This window comes from Cricetulus griseus, chromosome 5 (genome assembly GCF_003668045.3).
Source record: "Cricetulus griseus strain 17A/GY chromosome 5, alternate assembly CriGri-PICRH-1.0, whole genome shotgun sequence".
Taxonomy (NCBI): Eukaryota; Metazoa; Chordata; class Mammalia; order Rodentia; family Cricetidae; genus Cricetulus; species Cricetulus griseus.
In genome coordinates, this window is record NC_048598.1 from 123048803 (window position 1) to 123066404 (window position 17602).

The following is a 17602-nucleotide window of genomic DNA, read 5'->3' on the forward strand; positions in this document are numbered from 1 at the left end:
GTCTTCCAGGACACGGTTCTCTCTCCTGCGAGACCAAGTGTACTCTGTGGCTGGGAACATGGTCAGGTAGCAGGTCAAGTCTATGTGGGAGCATTAGAAACCATGGCCAACAACCATGCTCAGTGAGGACAGCAATATATTGGTCATTTGACCGTTTGTCCAAGACTTGTGGACAAAGGGAATCAAGACAAGACAGACATAAGAGAGAGCAATGCTCCAATTTCATCCTTTACCCTCAGAAACACCCAAAATGTCAGACCTAGGGCAGCAAATGGAGAAACTGAGGCCTGAGATATAGGTTGGCAGTCCAAAGGCACGAAAATGGTGAGTAACTGGCTGGGGTTGTCTAGAGTGAGGGAATCCCATGCTTCCTCCAGGGTGTTTCCCATTGGGACCTACCTGATATAGGTGAGGGCATTGCCCTCAGGGAAGTTGTAGGGGTGCCGCTTCCTGAAGACATGGCCCACCCTGCTGCAGGGTACAATCTCCAAGCTGCCACCGCACATCCATACCCTGAAGGAGAGCTCTGCAGGAGATGACAGTGTCAGAAGAAGGGGAAGGACCCCACAGGTGATGGCGGGAAGGTGGGAAGGGGATGGGCTTCTTTCTCTTTGGTGTCTCCCTGGAGGCGTATGCTGGGATGTGAGCTCTTGTGCAAGATAAAATGGGGTGCTTGCACTCCTTGGACAAGCTCACATCATGCGCGCATACATGCATGTGCATACACATGACACACACACTCTAAATAAAATAAAATAATTTTAAAAAGAGAGAGAAGGTGAAGCCAGGCGTGGTGGTGCACACTTTTAATCCCAGCACTTGGAAGGCAGAGGCAGGCGGATCTCTTTGAGTTCGAGGCCAGCCTGGTCTACAGAGTGAGTTTCAGGACAGACAGGGCTGCACAGAGAAACCCTGTCTGGAAAAAAACCAAAAGAGGATGAAAGCTAAGATCCAGTGTGAAGCTCTACAGCTTCAGAATGGCTGCTCTACCACCACAGAAGTTCACTGAGAGGTACACGAGCTGGGTCTGGCTAATGATGTGTGATGTTTATGTGCAAGTCCTTTACAATAAAGTTTTAATGACGGGTTACCTTGTGGTCCCTGGACTGGCCTGGAGCTCTCACTGGCACAGTAGCTTGGGCCCCTCCCAAGGACTAATATCAGCCATGGTAATGGATTTCCTTAGTTCTTCCCATAAACTGCCAGGCACCCATCCCCTTTCCCAGCCAGAGATCTGCAGCTGGCCTTGGTGGTTGAGGTTTAGAATTGGGGACAGATGGCTAACTTCGTTATGTTAGTGAGGACACCTCATCTCACTCAGCCCATATTGCCCATACTTGCTATAAATTATTATTATTATCTACAATGGCAATGACAGTACCAGTAACCATCATCCATTTACTGAGCACCTACTATATACCATGATGTAAACGTATGATTCTCACAGTAACCCAGAAGTTAGACTATTACCTATCTTTCCTGCATCCTCCCCTTCCTCTCCTTTCTCTCCCTCCCTCCATGCTTCCTTTCTTCCTTTGTTTGTTTGTTTGTTTGTTTTGAGATAAGATCTTGCTGTATATCCTGGACTGATCTGGAACTCTCCATGTAGCCTGTGGTCCAGGCTGGCTTTACACTCTCAGCAATCCTCCTGCTTCAGCACAAATGGTTAGATTACCACATTTTCTTATTTTATTTGAGATGGGGGGGATCTATGTTGCTCAAGCTGATCTTGAACTCCTGAACTCAAGTAGTCCTTCTGCCTCACCCTCACCAGTGCTGAGAGAGAAGTAAACACCATTGATCCCAGCTCTGTTTTTTTGTTTTTTTTTAAACCTCTCCAAGGTCACTAGACTAATAAATGGCAACATTGCAATATAAAGTTCACACTCTGTCAAGCAAGCCACACATTATTTTCGTTCTCTCTCTGACTTTATGTGTGTGTGGCATGCATATGGGCACAGTGGTATAGGTGCCTGTGTGTGTGCATGTGTGTGCACGTGTGCATGGGGGAGGCAGAGGCTGATGTCAGCAATCTTCCTGCATTGCTCTCTAACTTATGCACTGAGGCACGGGTTCTCCCTGATACAGCTACTGGAGGCTAGCCAGCCTGCTCCAGGGATCCCACCTCTATCTCTAACTTATACACTAAGGCAGGGGTTCTCCCTGATACAGCTACTGGGGCTAGCCAGCCTGCTCCAGGGACCCCACCTCTACCTTTCAAGAACTGAAATTACATGTGGGCCACTCCACCCACTTGGCATTTATGTGGGCTTTCGGGATTTGAACTCTGGTCCTCACAGATGCATGGTAAGCACTTTGAGCACTCCCTAGCCCAAGCCACACTCGAGTGAAGTTCTTTAATTCATTTGGCAAATGTTAACTGAAGCATCTTTTATGTGTTGTGCACTATGCTAGATTTTCTTACATGTATGCATGTATACACTCACATGTTTATGTGTGGGGGGGGGCGTGTGTGCGCGACCGCATGTGTATTGGGGGCAAAATTCATGAAAGTGGGAAACAAAAACTACAAGTAAACAAGAACATATGGTGAACATGTAGCATATGGGAGTGTGATAAGTGCAAGGGAGAAAACTGCAGCCAGGTCAGGGGACAGCGGGGTGGGGGTGGACACACTACACTTTTAATTAGGGTTACTCAAGAATTTCCCTTTTCTTATTTTATTTTGTATGTGTGTGGGTGTTGTGTTGGCATGAATGTCTGTGTACCAGATGCATGCCTGATGCTTGAAGGGGCCCAAAGATAGCGTTAGAACCCCTGGGACTGGAGTTACAGACAGGTGTGAGCTGCCATGTGGGGGCTGGGAATTGAACCTGGGTCCTCTGAAAGAATGATCAATGCTCTTTTGTTTTGTTTTCTTTTTTGTTTTTTGTGTGGCTTTGGAGCCTGTCCTGGAACTCACTCTAAGACCATACTGGCCTCCAACTCACAGAGATCCACCTGCCTCTGCCTCCCAAGGGCTGGGATTAAAGGTGTGTCTCCCGCCCCTCTCCCAGCAATAGTCATTGTTCTTTTTAATTTTTTACATTCCAATCCCAGTTGCCCCTCCCTCCTCTCCTCCCACTCCCGCCCGCCCCCCGTTCCTCTCCCCACCCCACCTCCCATCCACTCCTCAGAGAGGATAAGGCCTCCCCTAGGAAGTCCACTAAGTCTGTCCCATCATTTCATTGAGGCAGGACCAAGGCAGCTCTCCACTCCCACACCCCTGTGTCTAGGCTGGGCAAGGTATCTCTCCATATAGAATGGGCTCCACTATGTCAGTTTGTGCATTAGAGTTAGATATTGTCCCAGCCATACCAATATCATCTATGTTAAGGGACTCTAGTTCGGTCTTATGCAGGTTCCCCATCAGAACTGAGTCAGTGATCTCTCACTAGCCCCGGTCAGCTGATTCTATGAGTTTCCCCATCATGGTCTTGACTCCTTTGTTTATATTATCGATCCTCCCTCACTTCAATTGTACTCTAGGAGCTTGGCCCATTGGTCAGTTGTGGATTTCTGCTTCTGCTTCCATTTGGAGGCATACTCACACCACAAGGACATTTGCTCAACTATGTTCATAGCAACATTATTTCAATAGCCAGATCTTGGAAACAACCTAGATGCCCCTCAACTGAAGAATGGATAAGGTAAATGTGGTAAGCCGGGCAGTGGTGGCGCACGCCTTTAGTCCCAGCACTCGGGAGCAGAGGCAGGCAGATCTCTGTGAGTTCGAGGCCAGCCTGGTCTGCAAAGCTACACAGAGAAACCCTGTCTCGAAGAACAAACAAAACAAAACAAAACAAAAAAAAGTGGTACATTTACACAATGGAGTACTACTCAGTGGTAAGAAACAATGACATCCTAAAATTTGCAGGCAAATGGACAGAACTAGGGAAAAAAAACATCCTAAGTGAGGTAACCCAGAACCAGAAAGACAAATATAGTATGCACTCACTCATAAGTGGATACCAGACATAAAGCAAAAGATACCCAGCCTGCAATGCACAACCCCAGAGAAGCTAGAACCCTCTTCCAGTCAGTCTATTAATGACCGAGCTTTCTTTCCAGGCCCTGATTTGAGAAATTTCCAACTGAAAGGGGGCACTAGAGTGGAGATCTGAAACAGGCCAAGATCTGAAGGAGGTTTTGCAATTCTCGGGGGAAGAATTTTCCAGCAGGGCATAAACCCAGAGGAACAGGCCTGCCTGTGAGTTCCGGGCGGGCGACAAAGGCCTGTTGAGTGAGGCAGGGCCTGAGAAGAGGGAGATGGGGTGGAGTTCATGCATGGGTTTTCAGGAAGAACCCAGGAGCCAGCAGGAGGCCTCTGGGTGTCCTGTAAAGGACATGGGAGTCCATACAGCTTGAGCAGAGGAAGAAACCCTAAGGTGACTTCCAAGGTTTCTGGCTCTGCTGGCCTCTCTCAGAGGACACAGGGACATGGCTCAGTTTGGGTGGCTCCTGTCTTTCCACAAAGAAATAAAATAAAAAGTCAAAGCCATCAGAGATAGGAGTCTCAGGGCTCAAAACTGGCCTAGCAGCTGACCCTCTGAGGGCCACAGTCAGCCTAGACACTTCTTTGATTTTTTTCTGACTAACGGAACCCTGGCCAGAACCTCTCCTAGCTCTGCTTTTCAAGTTTCCCAGCCCAGGAGCCCTCACCTTAGGCAGAGTTTGAAGTGAGCTATTTGATCATTCAAGGGTTTCTCTGTCAGTTCCCAGCCAGAAAAATAACAGAGAAAGAAATGTCTGCATGCAGCAAGGCTGGGCCTTTTCCAGCCTGCTGGGCTTGCCATGGCTTCACAGCACACCCGCTTTGCCAAAGCTGCCTTCAAGCAGGGACCAGGATACAAAGCAGGTCACTAGGACTCCAAACACATGAGGATGCAAGGGTCACTGTGCCCCAGCTCACAGAATTTACTCCTGTGAGTGATGCCTGTCCACTTTGAGAGTCATCTGAGAGGAGAAAAGCCTGTGCCTGTTTCCACTTGGTTAGTTAGCCCCTCTGTTCACCTGTTCTTCTGGTAAGGTGGGGGTGTGTGGGGGTGTGGGAGAGGACAAGGCCCACCTCCCAATATCACACACAGGCCTTGAGAGTACCTCCTAACCCTCAGGGGCTCTTCTGCAAACACCAGTCACATGTGTCACTTTCTGACTGAACTTAGGAAGGCAGCACCATTACCCATGTCCTAGTGTCACTGGGCTGGGAGAGCACCAGCCCCACCCACCATCCAGAACTCTGGTCAGGTGGAAAAGAAGATTATAAGAGGAGCTTCCATCACAGGACCAGGGAACTACCCTTGCTCCCGAGAACCCTGGGATAGCTCTCTGCCCTGCCTGGTTTCTTTGTTTAGGAGGCTCTAGTGCCCAAATGCTTCCTGCCCCAGGCACCAGGTTCAGCCAGCAGGAGGCAGCAGGAGATAGAGATTGGTGAGGGGTGATACCCCTACCACCACCACCAACAACAACCTCTCTACCCCCTCCATGAGCTCCATCACCCCATGAGTAATTGCCAGGGATGCTTCCTTCCCCATTTTTCAGGCCAGGACTGTGCTGGCCAGGCTTTGTGTCTGGCCCACACCGCATGAGTCCTTAGTGAACACACATGCAGCGCCCCCCCCCACACACATTTGCCCCCTGCTGGGGCCTGGCCTGATATACCCAGTCCCATGCCTATTTTACCAGCACCCCGGGAAGGAGGGTTTTTTCCCCTAAGTGAATAAACTCAGGTTCCCAAAGTTGACTGCTTCTTCCAGTGACCCAGACCACCTATGCTGGAGCCTGGGCTCCAGCCACACATGGTGACCTCTCTATGGTGCTCTGGGACAGCAGGGCAAACTACTCCCTCTCTTGTTCTGTTCCATCTCCCTCTTGCTATTCCAGGCAGCCCAGCAGTTCCCGTCCTCGGGACTCTGATATCTCACACAAAGTAATCACGGCCACAGCTTCAATCACACTACTTGGAGCAAGCTCTGGAGGAAAAAAGGTACTGGGTACCAAAGAGGTTTAATTTGCCCAGAATCAAACAGATAGAAGAAGCCAAGCCAGGGCCTGCATGCAGGCATTTCCTGATTACACGTGACTGTCATGCCCAGGCCTCTGACTCCCTGCTTACATGTGACCATCGTGCCCTGCTGTACACCTCCCTATCCCTTCTGATAGAGAAACAGTCACATAGTTAAGCCATATTTGGTTGTGTGTTCCTACACACACATGTCTAGCCATTTGGCTACATGCTGGCTGGACCCCTAAACTCTTATGTCTATCTGAGTGGATCTGGACAAATAGCTCTCTGTGCCTGTTTTTTAATCAGTAAAAATGAAGACAATTACTTCAGAGGGCCCTTATGGTGATTAAATAACTCAACAAGTGCCACATCCTTAAGACCAGGCCCTCATGTGCGGTCTGTGCTCCGTCTGAACTATTAGCATTGCTCTTGTGTTTTTACTGCTATTATTTATTGACTCACCAAAGTTCTCTCCTCCCCAGATGTCCATCTGGGCATCATACTTTCCCAAATGATTGAACCAGGACTTGTCAATCACGAAGATCCCTCCAGCTATAACAGGTGTCCTGCAGGGACAGAGAGTGAAGGTGCAACCATGAAATTTGGAAACCAAGAGCCTCTGTCCTGGCCCCAACTCCCTACCTGCAGAGTTGCTGGGGCAGGAGGCCTGGCTAGCTCTCAGGGTCCTCACAACTGCTCCCATGATCTCAGCCTAGGAACCCTTGGGAGCCCTGGTGATGACACACCCTCTCAAGAGCCTCCCAGGCCCTTGATCCAGGAAGGAGGGAGCTCCCCGGAGGTCAAGCCTGACCTGATGGGCTTGGTGGGATCTGTCCGGGTCATCTTCTGCTCCAGTGGGATCTGTTCCCATTTGAAATGCAGACTCCAGTCGAATCCTACAGGCAAAGCAGCATGAGGGTGGGCTCAGGGAGGAGCCCACCGAGGGCTTTGAACCTTTTCTTCCACCCTTCAGTCTCTTCTGATCACAGCAGGGTGGTAGAAGCCACTGTTCTGTCATTCACATAGAGACCTGTGCCTACCTCATATGTGTCAATCTACTGACAAGACAGATACTACAAAGTGTATGATGTGCCCATAGAGATCTGCAGTGCTAAAAACAAAAAAACAAGATGAGGTGTCCATATTATATTAAGGTTGGTTGGCAAGGCTCACCCACAGGGATCTGAACGAAGGATGCAATCCATACAGACATCTGAGGAAAGAGAATTCCAAACAGGAGTGAACTAGAATGGCATCAATGGGCTTACATATCTGAATGCCTGGTCCCAGGCTGGAACTGTTTGGTAAGGATCAGGAGGTGTGGACTTGCTGGAGGAAGTGTATCATTGGAGGCAGGCTTTGAGGTTTTAAAAGTCCATGCCAGGCCCAGTTGGTCACCCCTGCCTCCTGCTTATGGAGCAGCTGTAAGCTCTCAGCTACTGCTCTGGCACCATGCCTACCCGCCCTGCTGCCATGCTTCTCACAATGATGGTTAAGGACTTGTCCTCTGGAGCCATGAGTCCCTAATTAAATGCTTTCTTTTATATGGTGCTTTGGTCACAGTGTTTTCTCATAGTAATAGGAAAGTGACTGAGACAAAGTACAAAGGGCCTGAAGTGACTTCTCAGAGGGGAAGTCTCCAAGGTCTAACTCCTGGTTGGGTCACCTTAGTGGGTAACCAGGCACTAAAGAAGAACTATGCCCCATGCCCACTGGTTCCCAGTAACAGGCTATCTAGAGCAGTGGCATCCATCAGAACTTTCTGTAATGACAGACATGATTTATATCTATACGCCTCAGTGGGGTCACCAAGACCTTGTGTGGTTGCCAAAGCCTCATGGGGGTTAAGCACTTGATATATGGCCAGGACACTTAAGGAATTTAATTGTAAATCTTATTTCATTTCAATTAATTTAAAGACCCACACATGGCTAGTGTCATCTGGATTGGGCAGTCTAATGACAGGGTCCATAATTGTCCCAAAGAATAGTAAAGCAAGTCACCAACTCAAGACACATACACCAAATAAAATTGTCCAGAGGGGGTTAGAGCAGTGGTTCTCAACCTTCCTGACGCTGTGACTCTTTAATAGGCTTCCTCATGTTGTGGTGACCCCCAGTCATAGCATTATTTTCATTGCTACTTCATAACTGTAACTTTGCCACTATTACAAATCATGATATAAATATCTGATATGCAACCCCAGAGGGGTTGCAACCCACAGGCTGAGAACCAACCCCTGTGCTAGAGCGATGGCTCAGCATTTAGGGGCAGTTGAGATTCTTCAAGAGGAGTCAGGCTCCACTTCCAGCATGCATGCGGTGTTTCACAACCACTTATAACTCCAGTTTCCAGGGATCCAATGCCCTCCTCTGGCCTCTGTGGACATTGTATGAACATGGTACACATACATACACATAAAGTATAAATTAATTAATTAAAAAAAACGGTCCAGGAGTTACATGAAAAAAAAAAAAACCATGAGGCTAATTTTAATAAAATAGTCTTAAGACAGTCCGTTGAAAACATTTCAACATGCAATCGACGGAAAACACCAATGAGATAGTTTACATTTGTCCACACTTCAATCCTAACCGCTGCTGAGGGTTTTTATATACTTAAAAGCCGAAGCAAATCTGGCCGGCTGCTTCAAGGCTCACTGACGAATGTGGTGAGTGGCTGCTGTGACCGCCTGTGGGATGCGTGTTAAGAATTCAGGCAAGGCCACAGGCTCCTGCTCTTCCTGTCCAGACAGCATCTGCTCTCCAGAAGACTCCCCTGGGCCTCTGGCCCCGCCTCTCTGTGCTAGCAGCATTGGAGGGATGTGCCCATGATGAGAGGAGGGGATGATGCCTGACTGGCTGGCCCCGCCTCTGCCTGTGAAGCACTCGCAATCACAGGCTCTCCTTGTCCCTCCTCATTTTTCTCTTTTGGGAGAAGGAGTGGCAGTGTGAACCTGGGCTTTCACCTGCCTCTTTCCAAGCCTAGATGCCCTCTCTGAGGAGCGGGACCCACCTCCTCGAAGATCTGCAGATGCCGCTAGGTAGGCGAAATTGTCCAGGCTGATGACATCGATGATAGGGCTCACCACACGGGTGTGGTCCTAGAAGAGGAGGATGAGGAGGTGTGAGACGAGGGACTTCTGCACAGCTGTCTGCTCTGAAGAGGGACCTCTGGAACATCGGGTGCCCCAGGATCCCCAGGCTACTGGAAGACCCCAGGGGCTGGACTAGATCACCACACACACCCAGCTCCAGGCACAGTGCCACTTTTCCAGCCTCTTCTCTTGCATCGTTTTGGGCCCTTCTGGGATGTCTCCGGCTCCGAGATGCCCTCCCTGCCTGCCTGCAGGATGTCTTCCTCTTACCATCCTGGTCTAGATGGGACGCAACTCAGCTGCTGCACATGCTGGCTCTTGTGCTGCAGTTTGGGCTGTTCTGTTCACTGTTACTCAACTCTCTAGCTTCTGGAGTTGGGTCTCCCCAAACAGGCATAGGGCCGGGGACTTTATGGTTTCACTTTAAAGTCAGTCACCTCCCAGAACACAAATCCAATTTCAAAACCTCCGTGTATAATACAAAACTCTCTGATTTCTTGAGTGGGGGTAAATCATGTTGTATGCCCCAGGGAAAACCTAATCCCACTTGGTAGGGCCTTTCAACACTCCACTGAGGAGCACAGATTAGAGTTCCCCCGCTTTCAACTCTAATTCCCTCTTATCCAAACCAGATGTGATAATACACAGTCATTTACTCCAGCACTCAGAAGGCTGTGGCGGAAGAATGGTGTGTTCAAAGCCAGCCTAGGCTACCCAGGGAGACAACAATATCAAAACCACTTTAAAAAAATTCTCTTCCAGAGGCTGGAGAGGTGGTTCAGCGGTTAAGAGCACTGACTGCTCTTCCAGAGGACCTGGGTTCAATTCCCAGCACCCACATGGCAGCTCACAGCTGTCTAACTTCAGTTCTATAGGATCAGACACCCTCACACAGACATATTGGTAGGCAAAACACCAACCAATTCTCATAAAAAATAAATAAACTTAAAATTTTCTCTTTATATATATTTTATCTACCTACCTACCTATTTCTGAGCACATGGCAGCATGCCACAGCATGCATGTGGAGACCAAAAACTTGCTGGAGTCCGTTCTCTCAGGAATCGAACCCAGGTCCTCAGGCTTGAGGGCAAGCCCCTTCACTCACTGGCTCCCAAGCCCCTATGTACATAACCGTAAGTCCCTCAATTTGCACGTGGCTCGGGTAGTCAAAGCCAGGATGGTGGCTGACCAGGGAGGTGTCTCCCTGTTCACAGACTTTTTTATTGAGATAGAATTAATACACTACAAAATTGATATTTCATATTTAGAAGTATAATTCAGAGGACTTCTATGTTCACATAGTAGACTATTACCATCTAATTCTAGAACACCTTATCATACATACACACACCCAAATAAACTAACCTACTTCCTATTTCTATGAATTTTCTAACTCTTGGACCTGTCCTACAGATGGGATCATATAATATATGGCCTTCTTAACTACCTTTCTTTTATCTCCCAGGTTTTCAAAGAATACACACATTGTAGCACATATCATTACTTTATTTATTTTCCTGGCTGGATAATATTCTACTATATGGATAAACCAGAGCCTTTTGGCTATTTTAGCAATGAACATGTGTATAGTCTTTGTGTGGCCATAATTCTTTTGTCTCTCTCTCTCTCTCTCTCTCTCTCTCTCTCTCTCTCTCTCAAATTACTCTAATTTGAACAGAGTAACTTCTGGGGCCACATGGGTTCTACTTAAGTTGTACTTAAACTTTTAGGAACTTGCCATCCAGGCTGTCCTCTAAACTTCCTGCATTATTTTACACTGCCACCAGCACTGTGTGAGGGTCCCTCCCTATGTGTGCACCTTGTTCCTGTCTTCTTGACTATGGCCATTCGTTCTTGTAGGTATGACATACTATCACAGTGGGGCTTAGGGTTGCACTTCCTGAATGATGAATTCATGAGTTACTTTTTTAATGGGTGTGAGGTATAAATCTTCTTTAAACAAATGCTCATTCGAATCCTTTGTTTGTGTTAAAAATCGAGCTGTTTTTCTTCTCGTTCTTTGTCTCCCTTTCTCCTCGTTTCCTTCTCCCTCTTCTTCACTTCTTCATCTTCCAGGTTGGTCTGGACTCATGATCCTCCTGCCTCAGCTTCCCAAGTGTTGGGGTTATAGGCACACCCACCACACCCAGCTGGGGCTATCAGCCTCCTATGATTGGGTTATGACCTCCTCGTTCTTTTCAGCCATTCCATCTTGACAAAAAGCAGACACATGGCAGGAGCCTCCAGCCCCTCTTCCTTCTTGAACTCCAGTCCAACTGGCTTCCAACTGGCTTTCCAGCCTGACCACAAACTCCCCCAGGCCAGGACCCTGTCTTTCTAGGGAGATGAGGGGCACCTATCACATTGTGAGCTTCTTGGCTCACCAAATTTCCATGCAATGTGATTCTCACACTCTTGGGGGCACAAACAGGAAAATTATCACCATTTTCGGGTGGGACAGATGGGTGGGTAGGCTCTATCAGGAAAAGCAGACTCGGAGGCCTCCCTCCTACAATGCCAGACTAGCTCCTCAGATAGTGAGGGCTGGGAGAATGGGGGGGGGGAGGTCCAACTCCCACAGACAGGCGGCTCACCTCCATCACCCGCTGAAGCATGGGCTGCAGCCACTCAATGTTCACCTCACAGTGACTGTCTAGAAAAGTGAGAACCGTGGCTCCTGCCACATCTGCCCCACGAACCCGGGAGCGGATCAGTCCTGCAAAAGGAAAGGAAAGGGCTAAGCCAACCAAAGTCCCAGGGTCCTTACTGCTTCGGGGGCTGAGGTTCTGAGCTTTTGCAGCTGGCCTCTTCGCTGTACCTCCTTTGCTTTCCTCCCTCGTCTCCCCCACCTTCACGGTCACCCAGGGTCACTCATTCCTCAAGTGCCCTCGACGATCTAGATACAGATGGGCAGTCAAGCTGAGTGAGCAGGGCTGTAGTTTGGTACTGACAGACCAGATGACAAAACCTATCCCCTTGAGGACCTTTGTGGTTCCCTCCAGCTGCACAACCAGATGTGACAGGAAGAGAATCTTCACTGATCAGGGCTCCAGTTTGTATGCAAGCCCTTCACTCACTTTGAGAATGTTAAACTCTCTGAGCCTCTCTCTCTCTTTCCCTCTCAGATTCCTCCCTTCCTTACCCCTTCTTTCTCTCTTTTCTTTCTTCGGTCCTGGGGATCAAACACAGGCTCTTGTACATGCTAGACAAACACTCTTCCACTGAGCTATACACCCACCCCTAAGCCTCAACTTCTTAGTTTCGAGATTAAAAACCACCATAATGCAGCCTGTCATATCAAACAGCAGAACAAGGAGAGTGCCTGGCACCAGGAAACCCGGTGCATTAGGTTTTATCTCTCCTATCTCCATCCCCTGAGGGTTTCACTAACTGCTTACTAACTGGCTTTGCTATTGGCCCTTCTGCTGAGGGCTTGTGGGGAGGGGAGTAGGAGGGCGGGAGTCTGTCAGGATAGTAGAAGCCCAGCTAGTCCTGCTCTGGTCAGAGCGACCACCCATGTCCTGGGAGCTATGGAAAGTGAAGGGCCTCATGCTGAAACTTCTAGATATGGGTCACTTTCTGGATGACTTCCCTGGCCAAACCTTTGCTCATCACTCTGCCTCTAACTAACTGTCCAGCAGTTCAAAGGGCCTATGTCCCACCTTTCTACTTAAAGGTATGGGGGAAACATTAGCCCATAAATTTTCATTCACTGTTGGCAAAACCCCAGGACAACAAATTCCCCAGCCTGATAATCCCTATTTTACAGTGGCTGGAGAGACATTTCTCTTGGGCCTCTTCTATGAAAGTTTGAAGATTTCACTAACCAATATGGCTCCTCGGCTTAAATGGCCTTTCTTCTATAATATCTAGCATGTATTTCTCTTACTCTAAAACCTTCTGTGGCTCCCTGCTATCTGCCTTCTCAAGTCTAAGAGTGTTCTTCTGGCTTTTCAAGGTCTGCTTTCTTCTTAACCCACTGTCTATGGCCCCTGCTGACTAGGCCTGGGTTCTCACAGGAAGGAAGAATGCACAGAGGGACTAAAAGACTGGCCCCTTGAGTATGTCTCCCAGGCTGGAGTCCTGGCTCCTCTATTCACTACCTTTGGCAAATTATGCTATCTCAGTTCTCTGGGGACAGAATGGGAGCAATGACTGTCATGACTAAGTTTGAGAATGTCAGCCAAGCCAAAGCCTGCCACGACCCTCCAGGGAAGAGGGGCTGCCGGCGCCAACTGTACCTGTCAGCTCCTGCCCTTGACTGCAGAGTGCTCAGCCTGCCTCCTATGTTCTCCATCACCTGTCTCATGAGTAGTCTGCCACTCCTCCCCACACTGAGCTCCACTCCTCCACAGAAGTCCTTCCTGCTCAACCTGCTCCCTCTCCTCCACATAGACACGATTGATACAAGCATAACCTGCCTGTGGCGAGGGTCACTGTGATCCCCTGGACACACAGTAAACATTCCTAGACAGGAACTGTGCCTGGGACTTCTCTCATGTCCCCCAGATGGCTGGATACTACACTGTGCTATCACGGATGCTCCAAAACACCCTTTGATTGGTCATGCCTTTCTCCTTCCCTTTGGTTCTCTCAGGGCCTACAAGTTCATCCTTATAGCAACCTTGTAAGGCCGAAGAGTGCTAGTACTGTCCCATTTCTCAGAAGAGACAACCAAGGCAGTCAGGCAGGATTTAGTATAACAGGAGTGGGCAGGTGAGAAGGTCACCATGACACAGACCCAGGGTAGGAAGCCGGGTCGAGCACTCACCTTCCCGCTTGTCATTGCGAAGGCACTTGACCTTGGGGATCCTAGTCAGAAGCAAACAGTCTTCAGCTGAGGGCAAAGGGAGTAAGGCAAGCTCATTTAGATGTGGGCATCAGATCATACTGGCTGTCATGGCTGAAGGATCGCCCTGTTCCCACTCCTCGGCCAGGTGAGGAACACCAGTGCCTATGAGCCACTTCTAGCCCAGTGGGCACCAGAGATCACCTGCCATATTTAAGGGATTCTTCTCCCTATGGAAGGTGTAACTATGAAGGATGCTGTGGATATTGTTTCAGGTGTGTGTGTGGGGGGGGATTGTCTGTCTGTGTATATATACACATGTGTCTGTGTCTGTCTATGTATGTGTATGTCTGCGTGTGTGTATGTTTGTGTGTGTGTGTGTCTGGTGCCTTTCTGTGTGTGTCTGTGTGTCTCTGTGTGTGTCTGTGTGTGTATCTGTCTGTCTGTGTGTATTTCCATGTGTATGTGTGTGTCTGTGTCTATGTGTGTCTCTGTATGTGTGTCTGTGTGTAGGCATGGAGGCCAGAGGTCAACCTCAGATTTCTTCTTCTTCTTGACCTCTTGACCTTATTTTCTGAGACAGGCTCTCTCACTGAACTTGGAGCTCACAGTTTTGTAGACTGCCCAGCTAGTGAGGCACCCGCCAATCCTCCCATCTCACTCCCTCAAGCACTGGGTAACAGATGCACACGGTGGTGCATGGCTTTTTACATGGGTGCTGCATATCTAAACTCAGGTTCTCATGATTGTGTAGCAAGCCCTTTATCTACTGAGGTATCTCCCCAGCCCCCTTGTTTCAGTTTTTTGGTTTTTGTTTTAATGTCCTATCATGAGTGTATCATTTAAACAATCCACTCTTTCCCTTTGTTGGGTGCCAGGATGGGGAGGCGTCCTAGAAAAGACCAAAGATTCCCTTCTTGACAGAGTTCAGTGTGTGAGGACCAGGATGGCCACAGAGTCCATCTCAGCCTTTTGGGGAACAGGTAGGGTGGGGTGTGAAGGGGCACACCAAAGAAAGATGAATACTTACGATCTGAACTGAAGTCATCCACTAAAATGATCTCCTGGATCAAGTTGGCAGGAGTTCGGTTCAGAACACTGGAGCGACAGTGGGAACAGAACAGGGGAGTCAGCCTCTCTTACACACCCCTAAAAACGCCCCTCCCACCATGGAGGTTGCTGCTGGCCCCCTGTGGTTGGGAGGTGCTCCTGTCTTTCTCTGGGAAAGGATATCCAAGCCTCAACTCTCCAAGAAATGCCATTGGGCTCTCCTTTCCGAGTCCCATTTTCATCTAAGTGTATTGTGGAGCTGAATGCAGGTCAAACTTGCCCACTCGCTCAAGCTTAGACTGAGGTCAGAAGGGGCATGTCTGTCTGATTCTGTAACAGGCACTGGATGTGTTGATGCCCACCTTTCTAAGGCCACATGTCCATTGCTGCCTCCCTCTACCCAAGAGACTGCTGCATGCCTACCCTTGTTTGACTTTGGGTTTGCCTGCTGTTGACTTCTGAGGTCTCCCACAACACTCCCAAGGCCTAGCGTCTCAGAAGGATGAGACTTACCCTCCCCATGCTCACTGGTTTCCCTGAAGTCTGCACACCATCCCTAGCAACAAGGTACTGTATAGTCAGAAACTCCACGGGCCACCTGAGACCTCATGGGACAGAGCCATGGAGATGACTCAGAAGCCCATGGGGGTAAGGGACTTACCTCTTTACTGTACGCAGGAGTGTGGAGCGAGCCTCATTGTGGAAGGTGATGATGACACTGGTGGCTGGCAGGTCCAAGGAATAGGACAAGGATGGGCAACTGAGAAGAGGGCAGGGAGTCAGAGGCGAGCCGTGGTGGCATACTTTGGCAGCTCAGTGCTTTTCTACATCCACTTTGCTGTGTGCTGGGACAGCTCCATAAGGTGGAGAAGGATACAGCCCACCTCCCACACAACATGATGCTCCATCCCATCCAGGTCCAGCACCCACATGCTGCCTGGCCCAGGGGTCCAGGGAGGAAGCAGCAGATTGAGGGATCATCCCAAGTCTGGGGTTCCTTTGCCAAAGACCTGAAGTACCAGAGCATACATGCCCTGGTATTGCCTTTGGGAAGGGATCAGGTCTATGTATAGGCCCTAGGATACAGCCAGGAGACAGACCTCAATGCTGCTGATGGGGCAGGCTAGTGGGACAAGGCAGGGAGGGTGGGCAGAAAACCACCTTCCTTTTGCCTTCTCACACCCTGATGCTTTTTCCTTCCTGCCTTCCAGCTCCGGTAGGATCTGGCCAGAAATTCCTCCCATTCTGCTTGCAGGGTGGGAGTAGAGGGACTTCCCTCCTCTCTCCATAGCACAAACAACTCTGCAAGAGCCATTAGGCAGGGGTGAGCCTGCAGGATAGTGGCTTCCCAGAGGACACCAAGGACAGTTCCTGCCACTCTGCTCCCTCCTCAGGAGCCCTGGGCTCCCCCACCTACAGTACCCTATCTTTGGTCCCCTGTCTCCTATTCCTCAGTGAGGAGAATTTAAAATCTTCATTCCTGTCAGCTATGGCTTCTGTGAATGTATTCATTCCAGGTTCCAGACCGCTGGAAGGCAGCCGCCTCCACTGGTTTTCCTAAGTGATGTTCTTTATTACAATCGTTCCAGACAACCCCAGCAATGACTATTTTTTCATTACAGCGTTCACTCCGCTGACAGTTGCTCACAGTCTGAATTCCCAGGCTCACATCCTGCCCTGCAGAGAGGCCGGGTCAGACAGGCAGGGAGTCTCACTGGTGTGAGACCTCAGGGAACAATCCTGAGGAGCTTTAAAATATCTCTCTTCGAGGCTGTAGGGGAGGGGGCTCTCTCTGCCCCTAGAAGCCAGGCTGTGCCCGAGTGCCTGCTCCGAAAGGGGCAGGGATCTGGGAACTGGCCTGAGCTTGATTAGCTGAAAAGCAGCCTCTTCCTGGTGCCTAGCCTTGGAACACAGACCTGGGTCACAGTTCTGCCCTTGTCCCCAGCTATCTTATGTCTAAAGGAGAGAAACTAGATAGCAACATCTTTCTTTCCTTGAAGGAGACAACCCCCTATACTTCTGAGGGCTGACTTGAACTTCCCACACACTCACATTCTTTTTGGAATTCAGATGGTGGATAGAGCTACCCAATTCCCAGGAGCCAGGAGTTGTCCAAGAGGCTGTCCCATGTCTATGTTTGCAGAGGCTTTCTCATGGTCCTAACAAGTCAGTCTTCTGTAGTTTCCCACCCTTTGTTTCCCTTGACAATAGCATCCTAGACAGCGGCCAGGACCAGGAACTGGCCTGCAGCACAGAGCCCAGCAGAAGCCGTGGCCTGGGAAGGCAGGGCTTGCACCAGCACACTGCCTCCACCAGGCCAGCGCCTCCTTAGCTCCCTCTCCACCAGTGTGCATGTCCACATTCATCCTCCACCTCAGCCCTCTGAGGGGCCTAGCAGCAGCTCAGGGCACCTCATCAACCCACCACTGCCCTGGATGTGAATTCTGCCTTTCAGCTTCTCGGTGAACAGTGACCGAGGAGGTCAAGGTGGGGGTGAAGTGGGAAGGTGGGCAGAGATGGTCCAGACCAAGCCCTCAGTTTACATGGATTCCCCAAAGACCCGAGGACTAGGTTAGCCATGTCCAGGGTTGTCCACCACAGGCCTTGAAGAGCAGCAAGCACACAAACCTATCATTGGGGGAAGTTGCCCCCAGGC

General features: G+C 49.5%; 1 protein-coding gene across 1 annotated transcript in view; it reads right to left on the minus strand.

Annotated features, from left to right (window-relative positions):
• The window catches only part of Galnt16 (polypeptide N-acetylgalactosaminyltransferase 16), a 36410-nt gene that overhangs the window by 8497 nt on the left and 10311 nt on the right, over positions 1-17602 (minus strand). The window contains exons 3-10 of the mRNA XM_035445869.1: positions 15608-15706; positions 14927-14994; positions 13879-13944; positions 11702-11823; positions 9023-9110; positions 6819-6903; positions 6470-6573; positions 400-526 (exon numbers count right to left, since the gene is read on the minus strand). Of these exons, the coding sequence (XP_035301760.1) occupies positions 400-526; positions 6470-6573; positions 6819-6903; positions 9023-9110; positions 11702-11823; positions 13879-13944; positions 14927-14994; positions 15608-15706 (759 nt within the window). The remainder of the gene's footprint in view (positions 1-399; positions 527-6469; positions 6574-6818; positions 6904-9022; positions 9111-11701; positions 11824-13878; positions 13945-14926; positions 14995-15607; positions 15707-17602) is intronic.